The 20737-nt window shown below is 30.6% G+C and overlaps 4 protein-coding genes across 5 annotated transcripts; all 4 read left to right on the forward strand.

Annotated features, from left to right (window-relative positions):
- The first annotated feature begins 187 nt into the window (after nt 1-187).
- LOC114192142 (protein S-acyltransferase 8-like) lies at nt 188-4842 on the forward strand. Of its 2 annotated transcripts, none has more exons than XM_028081758.2 (5): nt 188-558; nt 2473-2658; nt 3068-3379; nt 3503-3736; nt 3952-4842. In XM_028081758.2, the coding sequence occupies exons 1-5, from the start codon at nt 517-519 to the stop codon at nt 4459-4461; spliced, it is 1284 nt and encodes a 427-aa protein (XP_027937559.1). In that variant the 5' UTR covers nt 188-516; the 3' UTR covers nt 4462-4842. The 2 variants fall into 2 exon arrangements, with proteins under 2 accessions (XP_027937559.1, XP_085521218.1); XM_085665092.1 differs by lacking the exon at nt 188-558 and adding an exon at nt 591-676 and having other exon boundaries at nt 2469-2658.
- Nucleotides 4843-9479: 4637 nt separating this feature from the next.
- LOC114192509 (uncharacterized) lies at nt 9480-11121 on the forward strand. Its single transcript, XM_028082255.2, has 2 exons — nt 9480-9717; nt 10437-11121. The coding sequence occupies exons 1-2, from the start codon at nt 9480-9482 to the stop codon at nt 10988-10990; spliced, it is 792 nt and encodes a 263-aa protein (XP_027938056.2). The 3' UTR covers nt 10991-11121.
- Nucleotides 11122-13025: 1904 nt separating this feature from the next.
- On the forward strand, nt 13026-13757 carry LOC114192701 (uncharacterized). Its single transcript, XM_028082487.2, has one exon. It carries the CDS (start codon nt 13094-13096, stop codon nt 13625-13627), a length of 534 nt encoding a protein of 177 aa, XP_027938288.1. The 5' UTR covers nt 13026-13093; the 3' UTR covers nt 13628-13757.
- Nucleotides 13758-20001: 6244 nt separating this feature from the next.
- LOC114192683 (uncharacterized) lies at nt 20002-20737 on the forward strand. The gene has a single exon (XM_028082464.2). The coding sequence runs from the start codon at nt 20076-20078 to the stop codon at nt 20607-20609; it is 534 nt and encodes a 177-aa protein (XP_027938265.1). The 5' UTR covers nt 20002-20075; the 3' UTR covers nt 20610-20737.

Genomic DNA, 20737 nt, shown 5'->3' on the forward strand with positions numbered 1-20737 from the left:
AAGGTGTTTCCAATAAAAAAAGGTTGTCTAAGGAATATGCTAGATTTCTTAATTAACAGTAAGCTTTACTGTAGTTTATAATAAATTGATTTAATAATTATCCAATAATAAAAAGTGTGTAATGAAGGGAGGGTGGAAGATTAAAAAAACAAGGGCGTTGTTGTTGAAAAATTTGATTTCATCATTATTTTCTTCACTTGGATTTGGCTTCAATACAATACATTATAGCCGCGCACACTCACTCCAAATTTTCTTTTCATTTCCCCCGAAACATTCCTCAGTGCAAATCCAAAATTCCAAACTCGGAAACCGCCATCTCTGGAATCACAGTCACTCCCTTTTCTCTCTCTTCTTTTTCTTTTCAGTGAAGCTTTTCCATCGCATTCCAGACTGAGCCCACAAATTTTGACCCTCTCTCCGGTTCTGTGGAACGTGAATGGGAGTGAGATGAACACTTCCCACTTCCACCTCTCCAACTCTTCCCTCACCTAGTGTGCCAGCCAAGAAGGACCCTTCATGGCTGCAAAGCGCGTGTACCAAGTTTGGAAAGGAAGTAATGTAAAGTTCACTTCTTGTCCTCTTCTTCGTTGCAATTTTAGCTTTTTATGCCATCTGGGTATGCTCTGGTTCGTGTCTCTTTGATTTGCTTCGTGCTAAAGGCTTTGAATTTCTCGGGTAGTTTTGGTTGCAGGAATGTCGAGTTGGAGCTGGATTTTTTTATTTTATTTTTTACTTGGAGCATGTTTTTATTTTGAAAATTAAAAGTTGGGCGTGTGTTGAAAGTTGAGCTGGTACTGGGGTGGGTTATGTGCTATTTTCTGGGGGGACTGTACAACTTTGAATGCTGAGCTGTGTTATGCGTGATTACAGTTAGTTTTCAACTCAATTGTTTGATTTATGATTATTTAAGGGCAAAGGTATCTGCTGTAATACTTTTAATATTGCGTCTTATTAATTATTTGAAAGTGTTGGGTTCAATTAGCCTGCTTTGACTTTTGGGGAAATAATTTATGAAGTGCAGAATTTGGCCTTCCTCCCCTCGAAAGTTTTACTCATTTTTTTTTTTGCTCAGGCTGTGTTTTTAGTATTCGGGTGAAAATAAAGGTAGAATTAAACACAATAGTGAGTTTAGGCTTTTGATCCCCCTCTAATCTGTATCTTTGAATGATACTATGATAGTTTTGCTTAAAAAACAATAATGAAGTAATTTAAGACCTTGGATTGAAATCATTGAGTAGTTCCTTTTCTTCTCTATTTATGTTTTCTACGTTTGTCTAAGACGAATGAGATTTATTTCAAGTATTTTTTTGTGATTCTGTCCTCTGAATAGAATTGTCATGAAATATTTTTTAATTCTCTTGGAAAAGTGACTCCAGACAAAAGATAAATTGTAAAGTGGATGTATCGATTATTGATTGGGTTAAATTAGAATGTGGGATGGACCACTCGAGCAGCACAGACAGATATGTCTACTACTGCCATGTTTAGTGTGATATCCAGTGGTTTGTGGTAGAACAAGTTCTGGAAGGATGAAAAATATATTGTGGTTATTACCAGCTTATGGCCATTCTTCCAAGGACAAAGTAATAATTCCTTTAGAATCTGAAATTCCTTGCTCTCGCATGAATTAGTTGTCTGTACAGCTACTGGGTGATGGCTAGTAATATTGATGGTATTGTAAAGTGGAAGATTGATGCTACATAATTGATTGCAGCTGCATGTTATCAATTATTCTAATCTGCAGCCTACAAGAGGTCATCTGACAGGTGATAAGCGAAGGATGATTATGTTTCATCATGTGTTTGGTGCTTATTTGTTTTACGTCATAGGTGTAAAATAGGATGAGAAACATGAGAGATAACTGACCTTCAAAGTTTGCATAATATTAGTTACGAGATGATCATGGACATATTCATGAAATGGTGGTTGGACTATTGAAGTTCATAAAGAAATAGAGGCGTGTAGCCGTAAATATGCCAAAATAAGCTGAAAATACTGTAGATGGGCCAATTCTGTGGCACACCTGCTGAATGGTCTCTGGCTTTTCTCTTTATATGCCTTAAAGGTTTTGAAAGGCACAAGTAGTGTGAAATTTTATGGCATTCGAGTATTTGTTTGCCACGAAATGTCATCTAGATAATCTCTTTTCCTTTTACAGTTGTAGGATAGGATGGTGTTTGGTTAATGGCTGCTTCAAGGGATCAATCATTTCTTTACTAAAGTGTTGGAATACTTTATTGCATTTTTGAGCCAGTTTGCCTCGTTGGGGTCTTTATGCTTTAGATAAGATAGGAAGGTTCATTATTCTCCTGTCTAATGTATGGTATTGCCCTTTTGAAATGATGTATCATTCTGCTAATATGGGATTCTTTTGTCTATTAAAAGTTTTAGTTTTTTCGCGAACTATATTTCTGTAATTTTTTAACTCTTATTGTACTTTGTAGTTAATACTTTTCTAATGATCATCTGCAGAAATTCATATGCGGAGGGAGGTTGGTATTTGGGCCTGACGCCAGGTCCCTGTTTGTCACCTTGTTGCTGATTATTGTTCCAGTTATAATCTTTTGTGTATGTGTAGCAAGGCATCTCAGGCATGAATTTTCTTCATATAATTCTGGATATGCTATTTTAGCAGTGGCTATTCTTTTTACTATTCATGTAAGTTCAGCTAATTTTTTCTTTGACTGTTCGTTTTTTTTTAATCTTTTTGTATACATAATTTTAGCTCGGTCTATTTTAAGTTCCGAAGTCCAAATTTAATGCAAGCTACCACAACAAAAAGCTTACTTTTGTTTGGACTGTTCACCACGTATTCTGTCCATCTTCCTCTATACCTGCTATGAACCAGTGCTGAGAACCGCAGAAGTGTGCTTGGTTTAACTAAATCACTAACATCAATTCAATTCATCATGTATCCATGTTTTTTCCCTAATATTTTTTAATTTACTAAATAAAAGTTCAAAGCTGTTTCGGTAAATGGTTATAGCATTTCACTATTAAGATATTGATTTTCTCTACTGATTCCATATAGCATGTCAAAATATAATCTCACAGCCTATGTTTTTAGGTTCTGGTGGTTCTCTTTCTTACTTCCTCCGGTGATCCGGGCATTGTTCCAAGAAATTCTCATCCACCAGAAGAAGAGTTTCGTTACGATTCTTCTGTCTCTGCTGATGTTGGGGGAGCTGGACGGCAAACACCGAGTCTCCAGTTCCCTCGAACCAAAGAAGTTGTAGTCAACGGCATTGCTGTAAGGGTGAAATATTGTGAGACTTGTATGCTGTATCGTCCTCCTCGTTGCTCACACTGCTCCATTTGCAATAACTGTGTTGAGCGTTTTGATCACCATTGCCCCTGGGTGGGCCAGTGCATTGGTCTGGTATGAAAGTTGACAGCATGACCTCTTCATTTTATGATAACCAGTTTTCTTATTTATCGGAGTGTGCTATTTACTTGTTTTCTTTGTTCTGATGTATTTGTTGGCCTTTTCTCCAATTTGCAGAGGAACTATCGTTACTTCTTTATGTTTGTTTCTTCAGCAACTATTCTGTGCATCTATGTGTTTTCCCTCTCAGCTCTTTACATCAAGGTTCTGATGGATAATTATGACGGCACAGTTTGGAAGGCAATGAAAGAATCTCCTGCATCTGTGATACTAATGGCTTACTGTTTCATCTCTCTATGGTTTGTCGGTGGACTAACTGGTTTTCATTTATATCTCATAGGCACAAATCAGGTCAGTCAATTTTTTTTTTTAACCTTTCTGGTTTTACGTTTTAACATTCTCCATGGATTAATGTACCTTTATACTAGTTTGTAAGTTGTAACTGTGAATAAAGAAAGTTAAAAGGGATGATCTTCATAGTACTAATTCCACACCACTTTATAAAAAATCTTCCATTGTTATCATGAGTATCTTCACCAACTGGGTGAGTGGCTCTTGTGTTGCAGACTACCTATGAAAACTTCCGGTACAGAGCTGACAGCAGGATCAATGTTTTTAACCGGGGTTGTTTGAATAATTTTCTGGAAGTGTTTTGCACTAAAGTAAAGCCCTCAAGGAACAATTTCAGGGCATTTGCCAGAGAAGAGGTACCAAGGCCACTGGCTCCGATCATTGCACGGCCTCGTGACCCAGATGATGGCTTGGGAGGAGATCGGCGCCCAAAGGTTGAAGATGATCTTGACATTGGTGAAGACCTATTGAAGATATCACAGCGCAGGAACATTGAAGAACTTGATGAGGAGATTCGTGGCAGAGGGAGCAATGGAGCACCCCACCATACATCTGAACCTGACTCAATTTTGTCCTCAGATCATCGAGCTCCCACCATTCGATCAGATGCTAGGCACTCGAGTTGGGACAGGAGTGGAAACTGGGAAATTGCACAAGAGGTTCTTGCCAATTCAAATGTCACAGAAAGCAGAAACTATGTGACTTCAAAGGAAGTGCGGCAATGAGGTATTTTTAATGGCATCAATCAAACATATATGATGTGGAGTTCCTTGGATACTAAAGATTGAAAAGAAAGATTGGAACTTGGTATAAAAACTTAGCCTACCTTTTTTGTGGTAACCCTAGTTCTTTGGGAAAGCATATAAATGCGTGCATGTAATTTGTTTGAGAGACAGTGTCCTTTTTTTATCCCTTATTTGTTAACAGTCCAATATATGGATCTCATCTTTACCTGGTTTTATTCTTTGTGTAAATAACCAGTTATGATACTGAAAAAGCTTCTCTACATATACTGCATCATTTCAGGCACTGTAAAAATGGGCCCTCTGATGTTGTAAGTGCTTTTACGTTGCCATTGATGTGATTGTGAGTGTTTTTTATTGTTCTATGTGTCTTTTACATTTGGCCTTAGAATCTCTATTGCTCAAGAGGTAAGTAAAGTTCGTTAAAGATTGAGTGAGATTGGATAGATAAATTAATCAAATATTTATTCAATAAATTATTATAAGATGAGACCCGGTTACTGAAATAACTTAAAAAGAAGATATAAACTTTTATTTTTGGTAAATTTGGGAAATTTATTTAAATAAGTTATAACAAAAATACAGAGAAAGTTAACTCTAATTTTCTTTAAATGTTTCCTTTTGGATTAAAAGGAAGGCCATTTGTTTTAATATTTGTGGCAGATTGATTAAATTGGCGCTGATTACATAAATAGTTATTTGGAATATTTTACGTAAGTGTTGTTCTTGTTAAATATGCTGAACTACTTAGCAATATATAATCATGATTTTTTTTTAACTTTAACAGTCTCTCAGTGACATTTGTAGGGACCACAATTTGGCAAATAAGGATTGGGCAATTTCTTCCTGCACTTCCTTTATTCTTCCGGCACCCAATAAGTCCTGTAATCCCCAAACTATCCTCGTTAAAAATATAATAAAAATCCTTGTATGTTTTTTTTTTTCATATTTTTTGGATTAAGTATTTTAGAAGGTATTTTCATATTTCAAAAATAACTTTCAAAATATCCAATTTGAAAAATATAAAAAATACATTTTGAATTGAATATTTAAAAATATTTTCAAATTTAAAAATTCCAAAACATTCAATCTAGAATATATAAATATTTTTAAAATAAATGTTTCAGAAAAATATTTTCAAATTTCAAAAATATTTATTTAAAAAGAATACATCATAAATCAGGTGTTTTGAAATATATTTTCAGATTCAAAAATATAAATATAAAAATATTTAAATATTTTGAGAAACACTTCCAAATTAAGTAAGGTTTTACATTTCAGAGTTTTTTAATATAAAGGCAAAACGAAAATTTTAAATTCAATAAGGTGCAGGAAGAAAAAAAGGGATGCAAAAAGAAGCAGCTAAAGGATTGTTAACACGGGTTGGATAGCCAATGCATTTAAATAAGGAAACAAGTTAAATTTCATTTTATAAAATTAATTCATATTTACGTATTTAACTAAAGAACTTATAGTGTTTATTAAGAACTTTTTATTCAGATTAAATTTAAATATACTTTTTTTACCAGTATTACAGGATTTGAATTTATGATTCTCTAAAAATACTAATAATTAAAAAGGAATTACATGCTGAAATCCTTAAACACAATTTAAGGATAACATTAAATTTTATTATTTAATTATTTTAGCGTTACAATTATGTTAAAATTATTTTATCATTTAATATTTTAAAAAAATTTCGTTTGATAAAAGAAATTATAAATGATTATTGTATAATATTTATGTATATCTTTAAATAGAGTAAAACAAAATTAATAATTATTGAGATTTATTAAATATCACAATTAATTATAAATTTATGGAAGATTCAATGCATTTTAATTATTATATAAAGGAATCTACTTAAAGCTCATCTTTTTTTTTCTGTCTTAATAAAAGTTTAGTACAATTCAAATTTATCTTATGTATTATTATCCGCAATATCATCAAATTAAAACTTCATAAATTGACAACACCTATTCTCTTTATTGGTAAATAAAAATTTTAATTAGAACAAAATTAATAATTATTAAGATTAAAGTTTATTAACATTTATAAGATTTAATAGTTTTTAATTATTTTTAATCATTATAAAATTCAACAAAATTTATCTTATGTGTATTGTTATCTCTAATATCATTTAATTAAAAATTAATACAGTAACAACACCTATTCTCTCCTTTGGTAGAACAAAATTCAAATCTAGTAAGTAAAAATTTAAGGGTGTTTTTCTGTCTTACCTCACCTTTTTAACTAAATGAGTTTGAATTAAAATAAAACTCAATTAAGACATATGAATAAGATTTTAATAATTAAAACAAAATTCAAGCCCAATTAAAGATTAAGGTTTTTTTCTTCTGCTACACCCTTCAATTAGACTATAAAATCCAATTTAAACAATTATTGTAGCACTGGCATCTCTTTCCCTTATTTTAATAGCAATCTTGTACCTTAATTTTCATAAAATCGATTGATTTTATTTTAATAATTTATATTATTTTCATTGTAGTAAGTAAAATCTATTATTCATTTAATTCCACATCTTGTAAAAGTTAATATAATTAAAAATTCATACAATTATTATTAAACTTATTTTTTAATTAAAAATTAATATAAAGTTATAACATCATTCAATTAAAAATTAATTTACTAAGAATTTGTATCATGTATTAAATATTATCTTATATATCTTATCTATTTGCATCATGCATTAAGAATGTTTGAATTTGTGGTAAATTGTTATGTGTGTTGTCACCGTTTTACAATTATTATTAAAATTTATTTTCTAATTAAAAATTAATACAAAGTTGTAACATCATCCAATTAAAAATTAATATAATTAAATTTTTTTTTTGAGATGTGAATGTAATTAGAGTGCATTCATTATTAAAAATTGTCATATTACATGAGATTCTTCTTACATAATTTTTTTTTTGTTATTTTTCTTAAGAATCTTAATCAATAGGTAATTTATTTGTGGATAATTATTTACTACCAAACTATAAAATTTTTAAGTATTTATTACAAAATTTGTTGTGAAAAATGTTTTATGCAAAATATTTTGTAAAAAAATTGACAACAATTTCCTGCAATTATTTTTTTTCATAACAAAATTTATATGTATTTACTATGAAAAAAATTTCAAAACAAAATTGATTGGAAATGTGAGTTTTTTAGTAGTAATTTAAAATAAGTACATAAAATTTGTGAAAATACAATTTAACATATACTAAATTAGTAATTACTTATAGGTATGTTTTCATTTGTATTTGGAAAGTGATGAATTTTGTAAAGTTAAATTTTGATTAAGGATCAAAGAAGGATTAATTTTATTTTCTTAGATTTGTGTTTGGTGATATATATTTATGTTTGTATAAGAAAGTAAAATATATTATCCGTGTTATGATACCACTATTTACATCATAGGAATCATCTGTGATCCTAAGCTTAATTTCGATTTTAACTACTTTCAGCTCTTGATTAATGATCCTGATTATAAGGTTTCGGGTTTGTTATAAAATTTGATAATATCAAATTTGATTAATGTTTCTGATTATAAGGATTCTGGACCCTATAAGGTTTGTTGTAAAATTTGATAATATCAAGAAATATAACATCTTACTTTATATATGATAATTAGTGGAATAATAATAATAATAATGTGATACCTTATTAGATATACCAAATATTTTGAACATTTCGTAGATATATGGTATTAAGAAATATCATGACATAGTTAAATTATCAAGATTTAGTCACATAATGTTAATATATGAATATTTGCACCGACCAATTTATCTTAAAAATCACTTTAGTTAGTAAAATTGAATGGACCTTGTTGGGTCGCATCACTTAGTATATTTGTTGGGTGGGGTATCTAGTCATCTTGAAAATCCAGCTTTACACAAAAGTGTACTTTCTTATAAATATGCATCGTCAACCTAAATCCACACTAACAAAACCCTTGATTCAAACTTTGAATCACAAAATGAATGTTTTAACACCATGCTCCCTTATGTTCATCCTTTGCCTGATCACAATTTCACAGAGTTATGGAGTATAAGAGTGATTCCGAAGGCACAATTATTTGGGTGGAGGCTACTCTTGAATAAGTTACCGACAAAGGATAAATTATCGGTGAAGGGAGTCCAATTACAACACTCTTTGTGTGAGTTTTGCCTAGATTGTGAAGAGAGTGCATCACACCTATTATTCTCTTGTGCAATGTCTCAAAAGGTGTGGAAAATGTGTGATAGCTGGATAGGGGTGAGCTCAATGCATCACAACCAAGCTAGGATACACTTTCAACACTTTCATATGAGTAGTTTGAACACTAGGCAAAACACAATGTGGAAAGGAATGTGGTTGGCTATAGTTGGGGAAATTTGGAGACATAGGAATGAGGTGATCTTTAAGCAAAAGAAAGTTGACACTGAAGAGATTTTTAGTCTTGCTCAAGTTAACGCTTGGACTTGGTTGAAACATAAAATTCCTTCGGTAAAGTTTTCATATAGTAACTGGTACTTCGCTCCTAGTGTGTGTTTAAAATCTCTATGATATGATGCTTTCTGTGTTTAAGTTGTCAGGTGAGCATGAAAAGGATCCCATGTCTAAAGCAATGAGCTCTTCATCAGTGATTTTGTACACTTTTTTGGTTACTCCGTAACAACCAAGAGAACATAGTCTCGGGAGCGCAACGAACCATGCATACCTGGTTTTGTATTCACTTTTTGTGTAATCTTGTAGACCGGCCGAGGAAGGTGCGATATGAGTGGCTAATCTTATGATTCCTACCCAGCTTGACGTTGGGAAGGCATAGCTCTAGCATTGAAAGTCCAGTTTAATTGTTCTGCCAGATTATTGTAGAAGCATAGTTTTGGAGATGCACTGCATCTTTCTCTCATCTTTTTGTAAATGAGTTAGAACACCCCTCAAGTGTTCTATTATTAATTTTTAATTCTTTGTCGATAAAAAAAAAAACAATTTCACATTAAGAGTCCATGATCATCGATCGTGAGCTAACAGGTAATGGTGGCCACCTAATGAAACAAATTTGCAAGGATTCGCAAGAGATGAATTGCATAAGCATTTTGAGAGCACATTCTGAAGTTGTGGAAGCAAGAAACCATTTTGAGTTTTCGAAGGCAATTCTGGAGTTGGCTTTGAAGAAGACAAAAGAGGGGCAAAAGTTTCTGAAGGAATTGGGAGAAAAAACAAGATCTAAAGACATTGCTTATTGTACAAGCGAATGGACCTTTTATCTGTGACCAAATCTTAGCTAAAGCACGTATTGTCAACCCTTCCATTTCTCTTAACCATCAAACTTTGCTGCTTAGCAATATTGCATTCTGGGCCACCTACTAAAACTACGATGTAAGAGACTTTAAAGTCTCAGCATGCATCAGAAGAGCATATGGTCAACCTTTGTCATAACTAGAAAAAAACAGAGTAATAAAATGTCTTCGTCAGAAAGTTTAAGTGTTTGAATAGTTTGAAATTTTGCATAACTCGTGATTTTTTTTTTCTTTTTATATAATTTGCCTAACGGTTTTTGAAGTAGAGTGGAAGTGAGTTTTATTATGAGAAATTTGTTCAATGAATTTATAATCGAGAGCAAGGAGGTTTATAACTCAAATTATGATTGTTTTAGTGAGAAAAAATATATGATAGAAAAAATAAATTAATGAACACAATTTTACCATAGTCACTTTAGTGAATTTAACTAGTTTGTAAAGTTGAATTACAAGTTCAACCAAAAGATAAACATTATATCATTTATAGGACAAATTTGTTATATGTTTTTCTTTTTTAAACTTAATTAAGCATGGTAGCGAGTGGTTGTAGATTCCAAAAAAACCGTAGCGTTAATCTAAATTAGGATTTGAGAGACTATAAAGATCCGAAGACGATGAACAAAGAACTCACTCCCCCACACCAAACCCTAAGGGACCAATAAATAAAGCAACCCCATCACAAAATGAGTTCCTCAACACTACGTTGCCTTGTTGTGGCGCTGTGTGTGGTGGTGCTTTTGTATTGTCCCATGGCAGCAAATGGCGAACAAGGGTTGGCGGAACAAATCTGCATGGAAAGCTTCGAAGACAAGGAAGGGTGCATGGCGCTGGTAAAGCAAGCCGATCCTAAGATCGCGAGTGCAAGAAGCTTGGAAGATCTAGCTCAGGCAACCCTAGAATGGGCCGTGAGCAAGTCATCGGAGGCTCAAGCGTTCCTGAAGGAGTTGGCTAAGATGGAGAATAATCCAGCCATAGTGCAATGCGCGAATTTCGACTACGATGGTGTGGTTGGATCCTTCAAGAGCGCCTTACAAGAGTTGAAAGAAGATCCTCAAACCGCTAGCTATGATGCGAAAGCTGCTGGTGATGGACCTGATTGTTGTGACAGAGGCTTGGCTTCTGCAAATATTAACAACCCTGCTGTTACCGCTCTTAACCGCCAAATTTTCCTCCTCAGCAACATGGCCTTCACCGCCGTCAGTAAATACAGTGATTAATTCAATTCGCCACCTCAACTTGTCATCGATGCTTATCCTTAAGTGTGGGGTGTTGCTATATACTTTTCGGTCTTCTTTGGTGTGGGGGAGTGCAACTCATTAATAAAAGAGAATTTCTTTCCTCCACTCAATTTTGCTTCTTATTTTTTCTTTCCTTTCTTTTATATATTTAGATAGAAAGCCACATAATTAAGAAAAAAACCTTATTTTTAAAAGGATTAAAAACAATCTTTTATCAGAAAATAAACCCGCAATTTGACAAGGTACCAGACAAAAAGAAAATAAAGTATTTTATAATATACTAAGAGAAAGTGAGTAAAAGAAATTTATTTATACAATTAAGTCTATATTTTATGTATCTTATATTTTTATAGTATCTTGATAATAAAAATAATGAGAGGAAACACTGTCGATCTCAAGTAAGGGGGAATGAATATACCTTTCACACATAAATTAAATTATTTTTTTCATAAAAAATTAAAATCACAGCAAATAAAATATTACATTATCAAATATTAAATATTAAAAAGAAACGCATTTTTTCAATGTCAGATATTAATAAATAAATTACAATGGTACAAATATCAACTAAAAGTATGAATAAACAATCGAACGAAAATAAAATAATTATAAAATAGAGTAAAAAATTATCAAGTATATACATCTTAAAAGTAAATTACAAGATTAGAAAACAAAGAAAACTTCATATAATTTTTTTAAATTATCTAATAAATTAAAGGTATTTCCATAATTTAAAATAAAAACATATACGATGATATATATCCAATTAAAAAAATTAAGTATTATTTATATTTATTTATAGTCAATACAAGAATTTCATCAAAGTTAATTTCTAAATTCAAATATGCCTGTATATAGTCTATAAAAGACTTTCATCAAAATTCAAATAATACATATGGCCAATAAATCTTTAAGACTTGGACGGATCAAAAATAAATAAATTGAACTTAGGTTTTGATAGAGATATTGTTAATATCTTATGAGTATGGTCATGATATTCTATTTTATTTTTATTATTATCAAATATTTTGTTTTATAATGATACATATTAGATTCTACTTTTTCCTTTATATCATGGGATATTGTATTTTATATAAAGTTTCTAATAGATTAATATGACATAAAAACTTTTTATTGAGTTACTCTTCATCAAACACTACCTCTTGTGGTCATTTGTGTTTATTTTTCTTTTTCATGACTTATATATATCTAACATGGTATCAGAGTCATTATTTAAAAAATATATTCTAACAAGATTTCTTAGACATTTTGTTCCATCGCTATCTCAGGCCGTTATCGGATCATCAATTTCCAACCTCACGAACTAGATGTATACATCTTGGCATGAGGGAGATGTGTTAGAAGTCCACATTGACTAGAGATAAAACAATTTCATAGTATATAAGAAAGGTGAAAATTTCATATTATAAAACTAGTTTTGTGAAGTTGAGTTAGACTTAAAGTCCAATTATTAACATGACATCAGAGCTAATCGCTACTTCATTCTCTCACTAATAGATCAATATGAAAAGCATCTCATTGCCTATACATATCTATTAGTTTCAAATATTAAACCGAACTAAACTTAAACAAATTTAACTATTTAAAAATAAAGAAGTTTAGTCAACTACATCCTTTGAATAATGTTTGCATTGTTTTAATATGTGATTCCAACGCTTATCTATGATGGGAAATAAGTTTATATATGAGAATATAGTTTTTGTATCCTCATTTGTTATTATGTATATAATAATTGTAGTTTCACATGAAATTTATTCGTGGGAACCATTGAATAAATTCAATGCGATACAAATTTGTAGTATATTGTTTTGTTTTCTATAACCTCATTGAGTTTCTATAACCTTAATGAGTGGTTGTAGATTTTTATTCTTAAATTTATGATAAATTAAGCATCATAACGAGTGGTTGTAGATTTCTAAAAAACGAAGCATTAGCCTAAAATAGGGTTTGAGAAAGTATAAAAGAGCCCAAAACCATGAACGAAGAACCCACTCCTTCACACCAAACCCTCCACGGCACAACAAGAAAAAAAGAAAAAAAAAAAAATCCTCTATCGCAAGAATGAATTCGTCAGCACTATGTTCCTTTGTTGTGGCCGTGTGTCTGGTGATGGTTTCCTATTCTCCCATGGTAGCAAACGGACAAGGGTTAGCTGAAAAAACATGCTTGGAAAACTTGGAGTACAAGGACGCGTGCTTGATGCTGCTAAAGCAAGCCGATCCTAAGATCGTGAATGCAAAAACCGTGGACGAATTGGCTCAGGCAACCCTAGAATGGGCGGTGGCGAAGTCACAAGACGCTCAAGCCTTCCTGAAGGGATTGTCTCAGGTGGATAACAACAAAGCCATAGTGCAATGTGCGAACTTCGACTACGATGGGGTGGTTGCGTCCTTCAAGAGCGCCTTGGAAGGGTTGAAAGATGATCCTCAAACCGCTAGCTATGACGCCAAAGTTGCCGGTGATGGACCTACTGGTTGTGACAGAGGCTTGGCTTCTCAAAATATTAACAACCCTGCTATCACTGCTCTTAACCAACAGATTTTCACCCTCAGCAACTTGGCCTTCAAAATCATCTGTAAAATCAATACTGATTAAGTCAATTCGTCACTTCAACTTGTAATGGCAATGCATGCGTTCGTACATGCTTGCGGTGTCGTTTCTCATTTTGTGTCTCCTTTGGTGTGTAGGGGAAGTGATTTATAAAATCAAACGTGTTCAGTGTTTACTTCTTCTTCTTCTTTCCTTTCTTTTATATTTATATATAAACGTAAACTAAATTTAAATAAAGATGACTAAGAAAAATATATTCTTAAGAAGATTAAAAATATTCTTTTTTATAAAAAAAAACCCAAAATTTGACATGGTACCAAGAAAAAAGAAAAAAAAAACTTACTAAGTAAATGAAGATAAAGCGAGTAGAAATAAGCTCACTAATAAAATAACAATAAATATATATGTATGTTTGTAGATTTCATGCTATGCAAGACATATTTAAGTAACACAACAAACTTGTACAATTGATGTATAAATAAGTATCCCAATTGACATCAACATAAGCTGAAAGCTGACAATATTATTTATTGTTGGTTTGTGAAATGTATAGGTTCATCTAACCTTAAAATATTTAAATATATAATTTTCTATATGCAAAGAGATTTTAATAGGGTCATATTTTACATAAAAAAAAAAACTAGTATCATTAAATAAAGATAAGTATATTTTTCTCTTACTTCAAATTTCTAAATCTAAGATGTATTGAGAGAACTAATATTAATTATTTGGTATAATTGATGGCAGGTGGGCCTCTACCACAGTGATTTTTTTAAAACTTTAATCATTTAATTTATTAAATGATTTTTTTTTGTCAATTATATAGTAAAATTTTATCTGACATTTAGTATGACCATATATTTTTTCTCCTTTATAAATCAACATACAAACCTCATAAGATGATAAAATTGATCTTATTACGCTCCCAAAATTTGGTAGGGATACGTAGATGTTTTCAATTGAATAGTTATTTTTTTAATTGAAAATTAAATAGTTTTAAATCATGTTTTTATTATATTATATGAAAATATAAATGTTTCATGATGATAATAATTTTTTAATTTATTCAATCAGAGATATTAATTAATCAAGTAAATTTTAAAAAAATATTTATTTGATTCAATGTGATTTTAATATATATTTAAAAAAAACAAAAATAAAAATTGACTTTAATACATTTTATTAGAGCTGTCAAAACGGATAATCCGGTCCGACCCAGCCCAACCCACCACGCGTTGATCATTTAGTGAGTCAACCCAACCCAACTCACTAATTAGCGAGCCAAAAAAATCCCAACCTGACCCGGTCCACTGCAGGTTGATGGGTTAAACAGGTTGGCTCACGGACTCACTTAATTAAAAAATATATAAATTTTTTTTTATAGTCAAAATTAGATTATAATTCTAATTAAAATCTAAATAAACTTTAATACAATCCAAATACAAACAAAAATCATAAAAATACAAATTATCTATGTGTTGGCTAAAGAAAACAACCACCTAACATGACTCAACTACAAAGTCCAACTTAACAAAAAAAATACTTGTGTGACCTTTATTTGCGGATTGGTGAGCCAACCCGGCTCACTACAGGTTCAACCCGGGTGAGCCGGGTCAAAAATTAACCCGTATTGAAATTTGTAAAAAAAATTCAACCCAACCCGGTTTGAACCTGTAGTGACTCGGGTTGACTTACAGGTTCCAACGCATTTTGATAGTTCTACGTTTTATTATTGGTGGTAAAATTAGAACAGGTCATAGTAACTTATTTTAACAACCTAAACCTCTACATGTTTAAGCCTTGGACGGATAAAAATAAATAAATTGAACTTAGGTTTCAAATAACTAAACTGAACTAAACTTAAACAAATTGAACTATTTAAAAACAAAGGAAGTAGTTTAGTGAGCTACATCCTACGATTAATGTTTGATTTCACTTGATATACTGCATTATGTTAATCCTTGATTGAATACACTTGTTATCTAATATTGGAAATAAGTTTATATTTGAGAATAGTTTTGTCCTCGTTTTGTTATTACGTATATAATAATTGTAATTTTACGTAAAATTTATTCATGGGAACCATTGAGCATTCAATGTGATACTAATTTTTAGTAGGTTTAAATACCTTTTTCGTCCTCATTTTCGTAGTGTTTGTTGCGGATGGTCTTCAATTTTACTAAATATTTAAAATGGTCCTCATTTTCGTAGTGTTTGTTGCGGGTGGTCCTCATTTTTACCAAATATTTAAAATGGTCCTCATTTTCACAATTCATGTTTAATTTAATCATTTTCTGTGACGCCGTTTAAATCAGTAACAAAGCACTGTACATGTGACACTATTTGTATTACATTGTACTGGGGTGTATTACGTGTACTGTATAGGTGTAGTAATTAGATATTTGGGGATAAATAGGTGAGCTAGGGTTTTGAAAATGAATTGTTGGACAGTTGGTCAGTTGCTCCAATCTTCTTTCTTCATTCTCAATTTGTGTTGTTGCAATCTTCTTCTTCCTGCAATCCCATATCACAGTCCAATCTTTTTCCTTTACCTCTGGTTGTAATCGTTGGAGGCAACAGTGTTGTAGTAATTTGTGCAATGTTGGTGGTTCAACAATAAACCCTAGTTCACCTATTTATCCCCAAATATATAATTACTACACTTGTACAGTACACATAATATATTCCAATCCAATGTAATAAAAATAGTGCCACCTGTACAGGGCTCCGTTACTGATTTAAACGACGTCACAGAAAAGGACTAAATTAAACACGAATTGCGAAAATGAAGATCATTTTAAACATTTGGTAAAAATAAGGATCATGCGCAACAAACAATACGAAAATGATGACCATTTTAAACATTTGGTAAAAATGAGGACCATCCGCAACAAATACTACGAAAATGAGGATGAAAAATGTATTTAAGCCTTTTTAGTATATTTTTGGTTTTTTTATAAGCTCATTTATATAATTTATTTTCATCATATTTCTTAAATTTAAAAGTGTTAAGAATTTCAATTTGTGTTTAAATTTTATATTTGATATAAATTAGAAAGTTGAGTAATAAGAAGAAAAGATTCACACATCCATTTTTAATAAAAAACGATGTTATAAAAATTTAACTCAAAACTCATTAGTGTAAAATAATATATTTTATTGAAAGAACCAACAAAAAGTAGAGAATATTTTTTTTTTTAACGTGAATTCTTTGTAGAGTTAAAGATCCATCAACTCTAAGTGAAAATTAGAATTAGTCATCTCTCAAAATTTTAGTCCAATTTAGTCTCTCAATTTTAAAACTGTCACTACTCAAAATTCTTATATTACATGAGATTTTTCTTGTAAATTTTTAAAAAAAATTTTGCATGGAAAGACGTTTTCCTGCTATTTTTTCTAAGAATCTTAATCGGCAGGTAATTCCTTGGTGGATAATTATTTGTTATAAAATTATAAAATTCGTAAATATTTCCTATAAAATTTATTGTGAAAATTGTTTTATACAAAATATTTTACAAAAACAATTACAATAATTTTTTGAAATTTTTTTTTCATAACAAAATTTATAAGTATTTCTTAAAAAAAAAACTCAAAGCAAAATTAATATGAAATATGAGTTTTTTTAGTAGTGTGTGTATATTTAGTCATTTTAACCAAATTTGGTTAGAATAACTAAATCTATGTAATTCTAAACTTGAGGGATTAGATTGGACCCAGATTTTCAAGACGAACTAATTTTAATTTTCACACTGTAAGTTAAGGAACAAAAACCATATTTAACAATTTTTTTAATATCCAATAAGATTCGTCTATCTTGCTTCTAAAACGGTTGCAAAATGGTTAATCACATTGAATAGTTAATTAAATTTATGTCTAATTAAATTTTGCAAAAATTTTCGTAAATTTATATAATTTTAATTAGGTTCCCATTTTAAAAAGTTTATTTCAATGATTATTCATAATTTTTATATATTTTTTAGAATCTCTACATTTTATTTTGACATAGTTATTATATTGTTTATATGTATTTAAACTAAATATAAAAAGATAACATTTTCAAAATATCGTTTCATTAAATGTCTAAAATATTTTTATTTTTCAATTGAGTAGAGCTGTTTGAAAAATATTTTCAATTAATTATTTAATATATATTATTCTAATTTATTTATGACACTTAATTTATTCATGAAAACATTAAAAACAATTCACCTTTCGATCCATATACGTTTCGCTAATTAACACTTCATAAATTAAAAAAATAGATAGATTTCACTTCCATTAAATAATTTTTCTCCGCAGTTTTATAAGTTTTAACAAATTTTAACAAACAACATATGAAAATGAAAATGAATATGTTGTTTGTTAAAATGATAATATGTTGCATTTATAGATGACAACGGGATGGGATGAGAAGGGGACGTGTTCGCTATTTTATATCTTTATGTGTAAAAAAATTTCATCCTCGTTCCAATACTTGAATCTAATAGGTTTTAAATTTTTGTCTCATCTCCATCTCAATGGGTAACAAGTATAATATCGTATCCGTACCCGTTTTCTTGCTACTTCAATATTAATTTTAATTAATTTTTATAAAATAATAAAAATTATGGTCACGGAAACATAATATTATCAAATATTCAATATTAGGAAGATGATTGTTTCTTCGATATCAAATACTTTTAAATCAATTATAATTGCTTACATTTTAAATTAGAATAACAAATAAAATTTCATGAGAACCAAAACATTTATTAAATTTGCAAACATTAATAAAACATAGTTGATAAAATTTAAAAATATTTTTGAAACCTATTTTTGAACTCCAATATATGTTGAATGGTGATAAAAAATATTCACGAAAATTACATTAAATTTTTATATTGTAGTAAATAAAAGTTATTTATACAATTAAAGTGAAAAGATTACAATATGATTGATAATGAATTAGAAAATAAAAAATAATTAGATAAAATTTATCGAAATAGTATTCTATATGATGAAAATAAACAATACATAAAAATATTAAAAAATTAAAAAATGTGTGTTTTAGAAACAATTTGAGAGAGTATTTAAAGAAATCTCATAAAGGAAAACAAATGTATAATTAAGAATATGATAAGATGAAGAATACCTTAGATATCTAAGAAAACTTTTCAAATATCAACATATATAATCAATGGTTGAAAAATAACGAAAATTGTTTTAGCGAAACAAAAGAATTATTAAAATGAAACAAAAGTTATTAATAATAAGTAAAGGTATTTTTTTTATTTTACCTATTAAATGAAATATTTATGCTATTAAATACTTAAATTGAAAGTATTAAATATTCTGATATGAAAGAAAAATCTACAATAAATAAAAATATTAAAAACTGATAGAAATATTCAAATGTGAGACATAATTTTTTTTAACATAATTACATAAAGGTTATGATAAGATGAAAAATATATTAGAGATGCGAATGAGTTTCATGACAAACCAAATAATGAGAAAAAATAAAAAAATAGAAAGTATATATATATATATATATATATATATATATATATATATATATATATGGTTACTTAATTAATTGTGAATATTCTAATAATTTAAATGGGACGGAGATATGGCGGGGACCGGTATTATGGCGGGGATATGTACATCGTCATACCCAATTGAAAAAATTCGGGAATTCCCCATACCCATACACATACTCAATCAATGCGGGAATTTCCCGTCAAAACGGGGACAAATTCAGACAATATCCACGAGGGCGGGTTTATTTGTCATCTCTATGTGTGTAACATATATAAAGTCAAATGACTTCATGTTATTTTGTTTTTGAAAGTAAAGTTACAAAATTATTGATTTGAGAATTTTTCTTTTCCGAATGCAGATTTAGGCGGGATGCGGACTTAAATGAGTGCGGACTTAAGCCGAATGTCTACTGTATAGGGTTACTTAATTAATTTTTAATATTTTAATAATTTAGATGAGGACGGAGATATGACGGGGATATGTACATCCTCGTATCCATACTCGTACCCAGTGAATACGGATATTTCCTGTCAAAATGGGGACAGGTTCAGATAATATCCATGGACGAGTTTATTTGTTATCTGTTGTTGTTGTACTTGATGATCTTTGTAGGTTTGTTCTCAATCACATTTAAAGATGGTGTTACACTCTCAATAATTTGTTAAAAATATTTTAATTTATATTTTATTGTTAAAAGTTGTCGATTTTTTTTTCTTTGAGAAAACAATTTGATGACGAGGAAGAGTACCAACAAGATGATAGCACTATTTATACGAATTTGTTTGTATGACTTTTTCTTTAACTTAATTAAGCATCGTAAATTTTTAAAAAACAAGCGTTAACCTAAAATAGAGTTTGAGAAAGTATAAAAGAGCCCAAAACCATGAACGAATAACTCACTCCTTCACACCAAACCCTCCACGGCACAACAAGAAAAAAAGAAGAAAAAAAAAAATCCTCTATCGTAAGAATGAATTCGTCAGCACTATGTTCCTTTGTTGTGGCCGTGTGTCTGGTGATGGTTTCCTATTCTCCCATGGCAGCAAACGGACAGGGGTTGGCTGAAAAAACATGCTTGGAAAACTTAGAGTACAAGGATGCGTGCTTGATGCTGCTAAAGCAAGCCGATCCAAAGATCGTGAATGCAAAAACCGCGGACGAATTGGCTCAGGCAACCCTAGAATGGGCGGTGGCAAAGTCACAAGACGCTCAAGCCTTCTTGAAGGGATTGTCTCAGGTGGACAACAACAAAGCCATAGTGCAATGTGCGAACTTCGACTACGATGGGGTGGTTGCGTCCTTCAAGAGCGCCTTGGAAGGGTTGAAAGATGATCCTCAAACCGCTAGCTATGACGCCAAAGTCGCCGGTGATGGACCTACTGGTTGTGACAGAGGCTTGGCTTCTCAAAATATTAACAACCCTGCTATCACTGCTCTTAACCAACAGATTTTCACCCTCAGCAACTTGGCCTTCAAAATCATCTGTAAAATCAAGACTGATTAAGTCAATTCGTCACTTCAACTTGTAACGGCAATGCATGCGTTCGTACATGCTCGCGGTGTCGTTTCTCATTTTTTGTCTCCTTTGGTGTGTAGGGGAAGTGATTTATAAAATCAAACTTATTTCTTCTA

This window comes from Vigna unguiculata, chromosome 7, assembly GCF_037176805.1.
Source record: "Vigna unguiculata cultivar grain cowpea cultivar isolate G323 ecotype 2 chromosome 7, ASM3717680v1, whole genome shotgun sequence".
Lineage (NCBI taxonomy): Eukaryota > Viridiplantae > Streptophyta > Magnoliopsida > Fabales > Fabaceae > Vigna > Vigna unguiculata.

What these genes read in the sequence shown, in the direction of transcription:
- LOC114192683 (XM_028082464.2), top strand. Translation starts at nt 20,076, where the DNA reads ATGAATTCGTCAGCACTATGTTCCTTTGTTGTGGCCGTGTGTCTGGTG.
- LOC114192509 (XM_028082255.2), top strand. Translation starts at nt 9,480, where the DNA reads ATGATCATCGATCGTGAGCTAACAGGTAATGGTGGCCACCTAATGAAA. An exon ending in ATCTAAAGACATTGCTTATT is followed by an intron (nt 9,718 to 10,436) that starts GTACAAGCGAAT and finishes GGGACCAATAAA; the next exon opens with TAAAGCAACCCCATCACAAA.
- LOC114192701 (XM_028082487.2), top strand. Translation starts at nt 13,094, where the DNA reads ATGAATTCGTCAGCACTATGTTCCTTTGTTGTGGCCGTGTGTCTGGTG.
- LOC114192142 (XM_085665092.1), top strand. Translation starts at nt 606, where the DNA reads ATGCCATCTGGGTATGCTCTGGTTCGTGTCTCTTTGATTTGCTTCGTG. An exon ending in AAGGCTTTGAATTTCTCGGG is followed by an intron (nt 677 to 2,468) that starts TAGTTTTGGTTG and finishes TAATGATCATCT; the next exon opens with GCAGAAATTCATATGCGGAG. An exon ending in TGGGCCAGTGCATTGGTCTG is followed by an intron (nt 3,380 to 3,502) that starts GTATGAAAGTTG and finishes TCCAATTTGCAG; the next exon opens with AGGAACTATCGTTACTTCTT.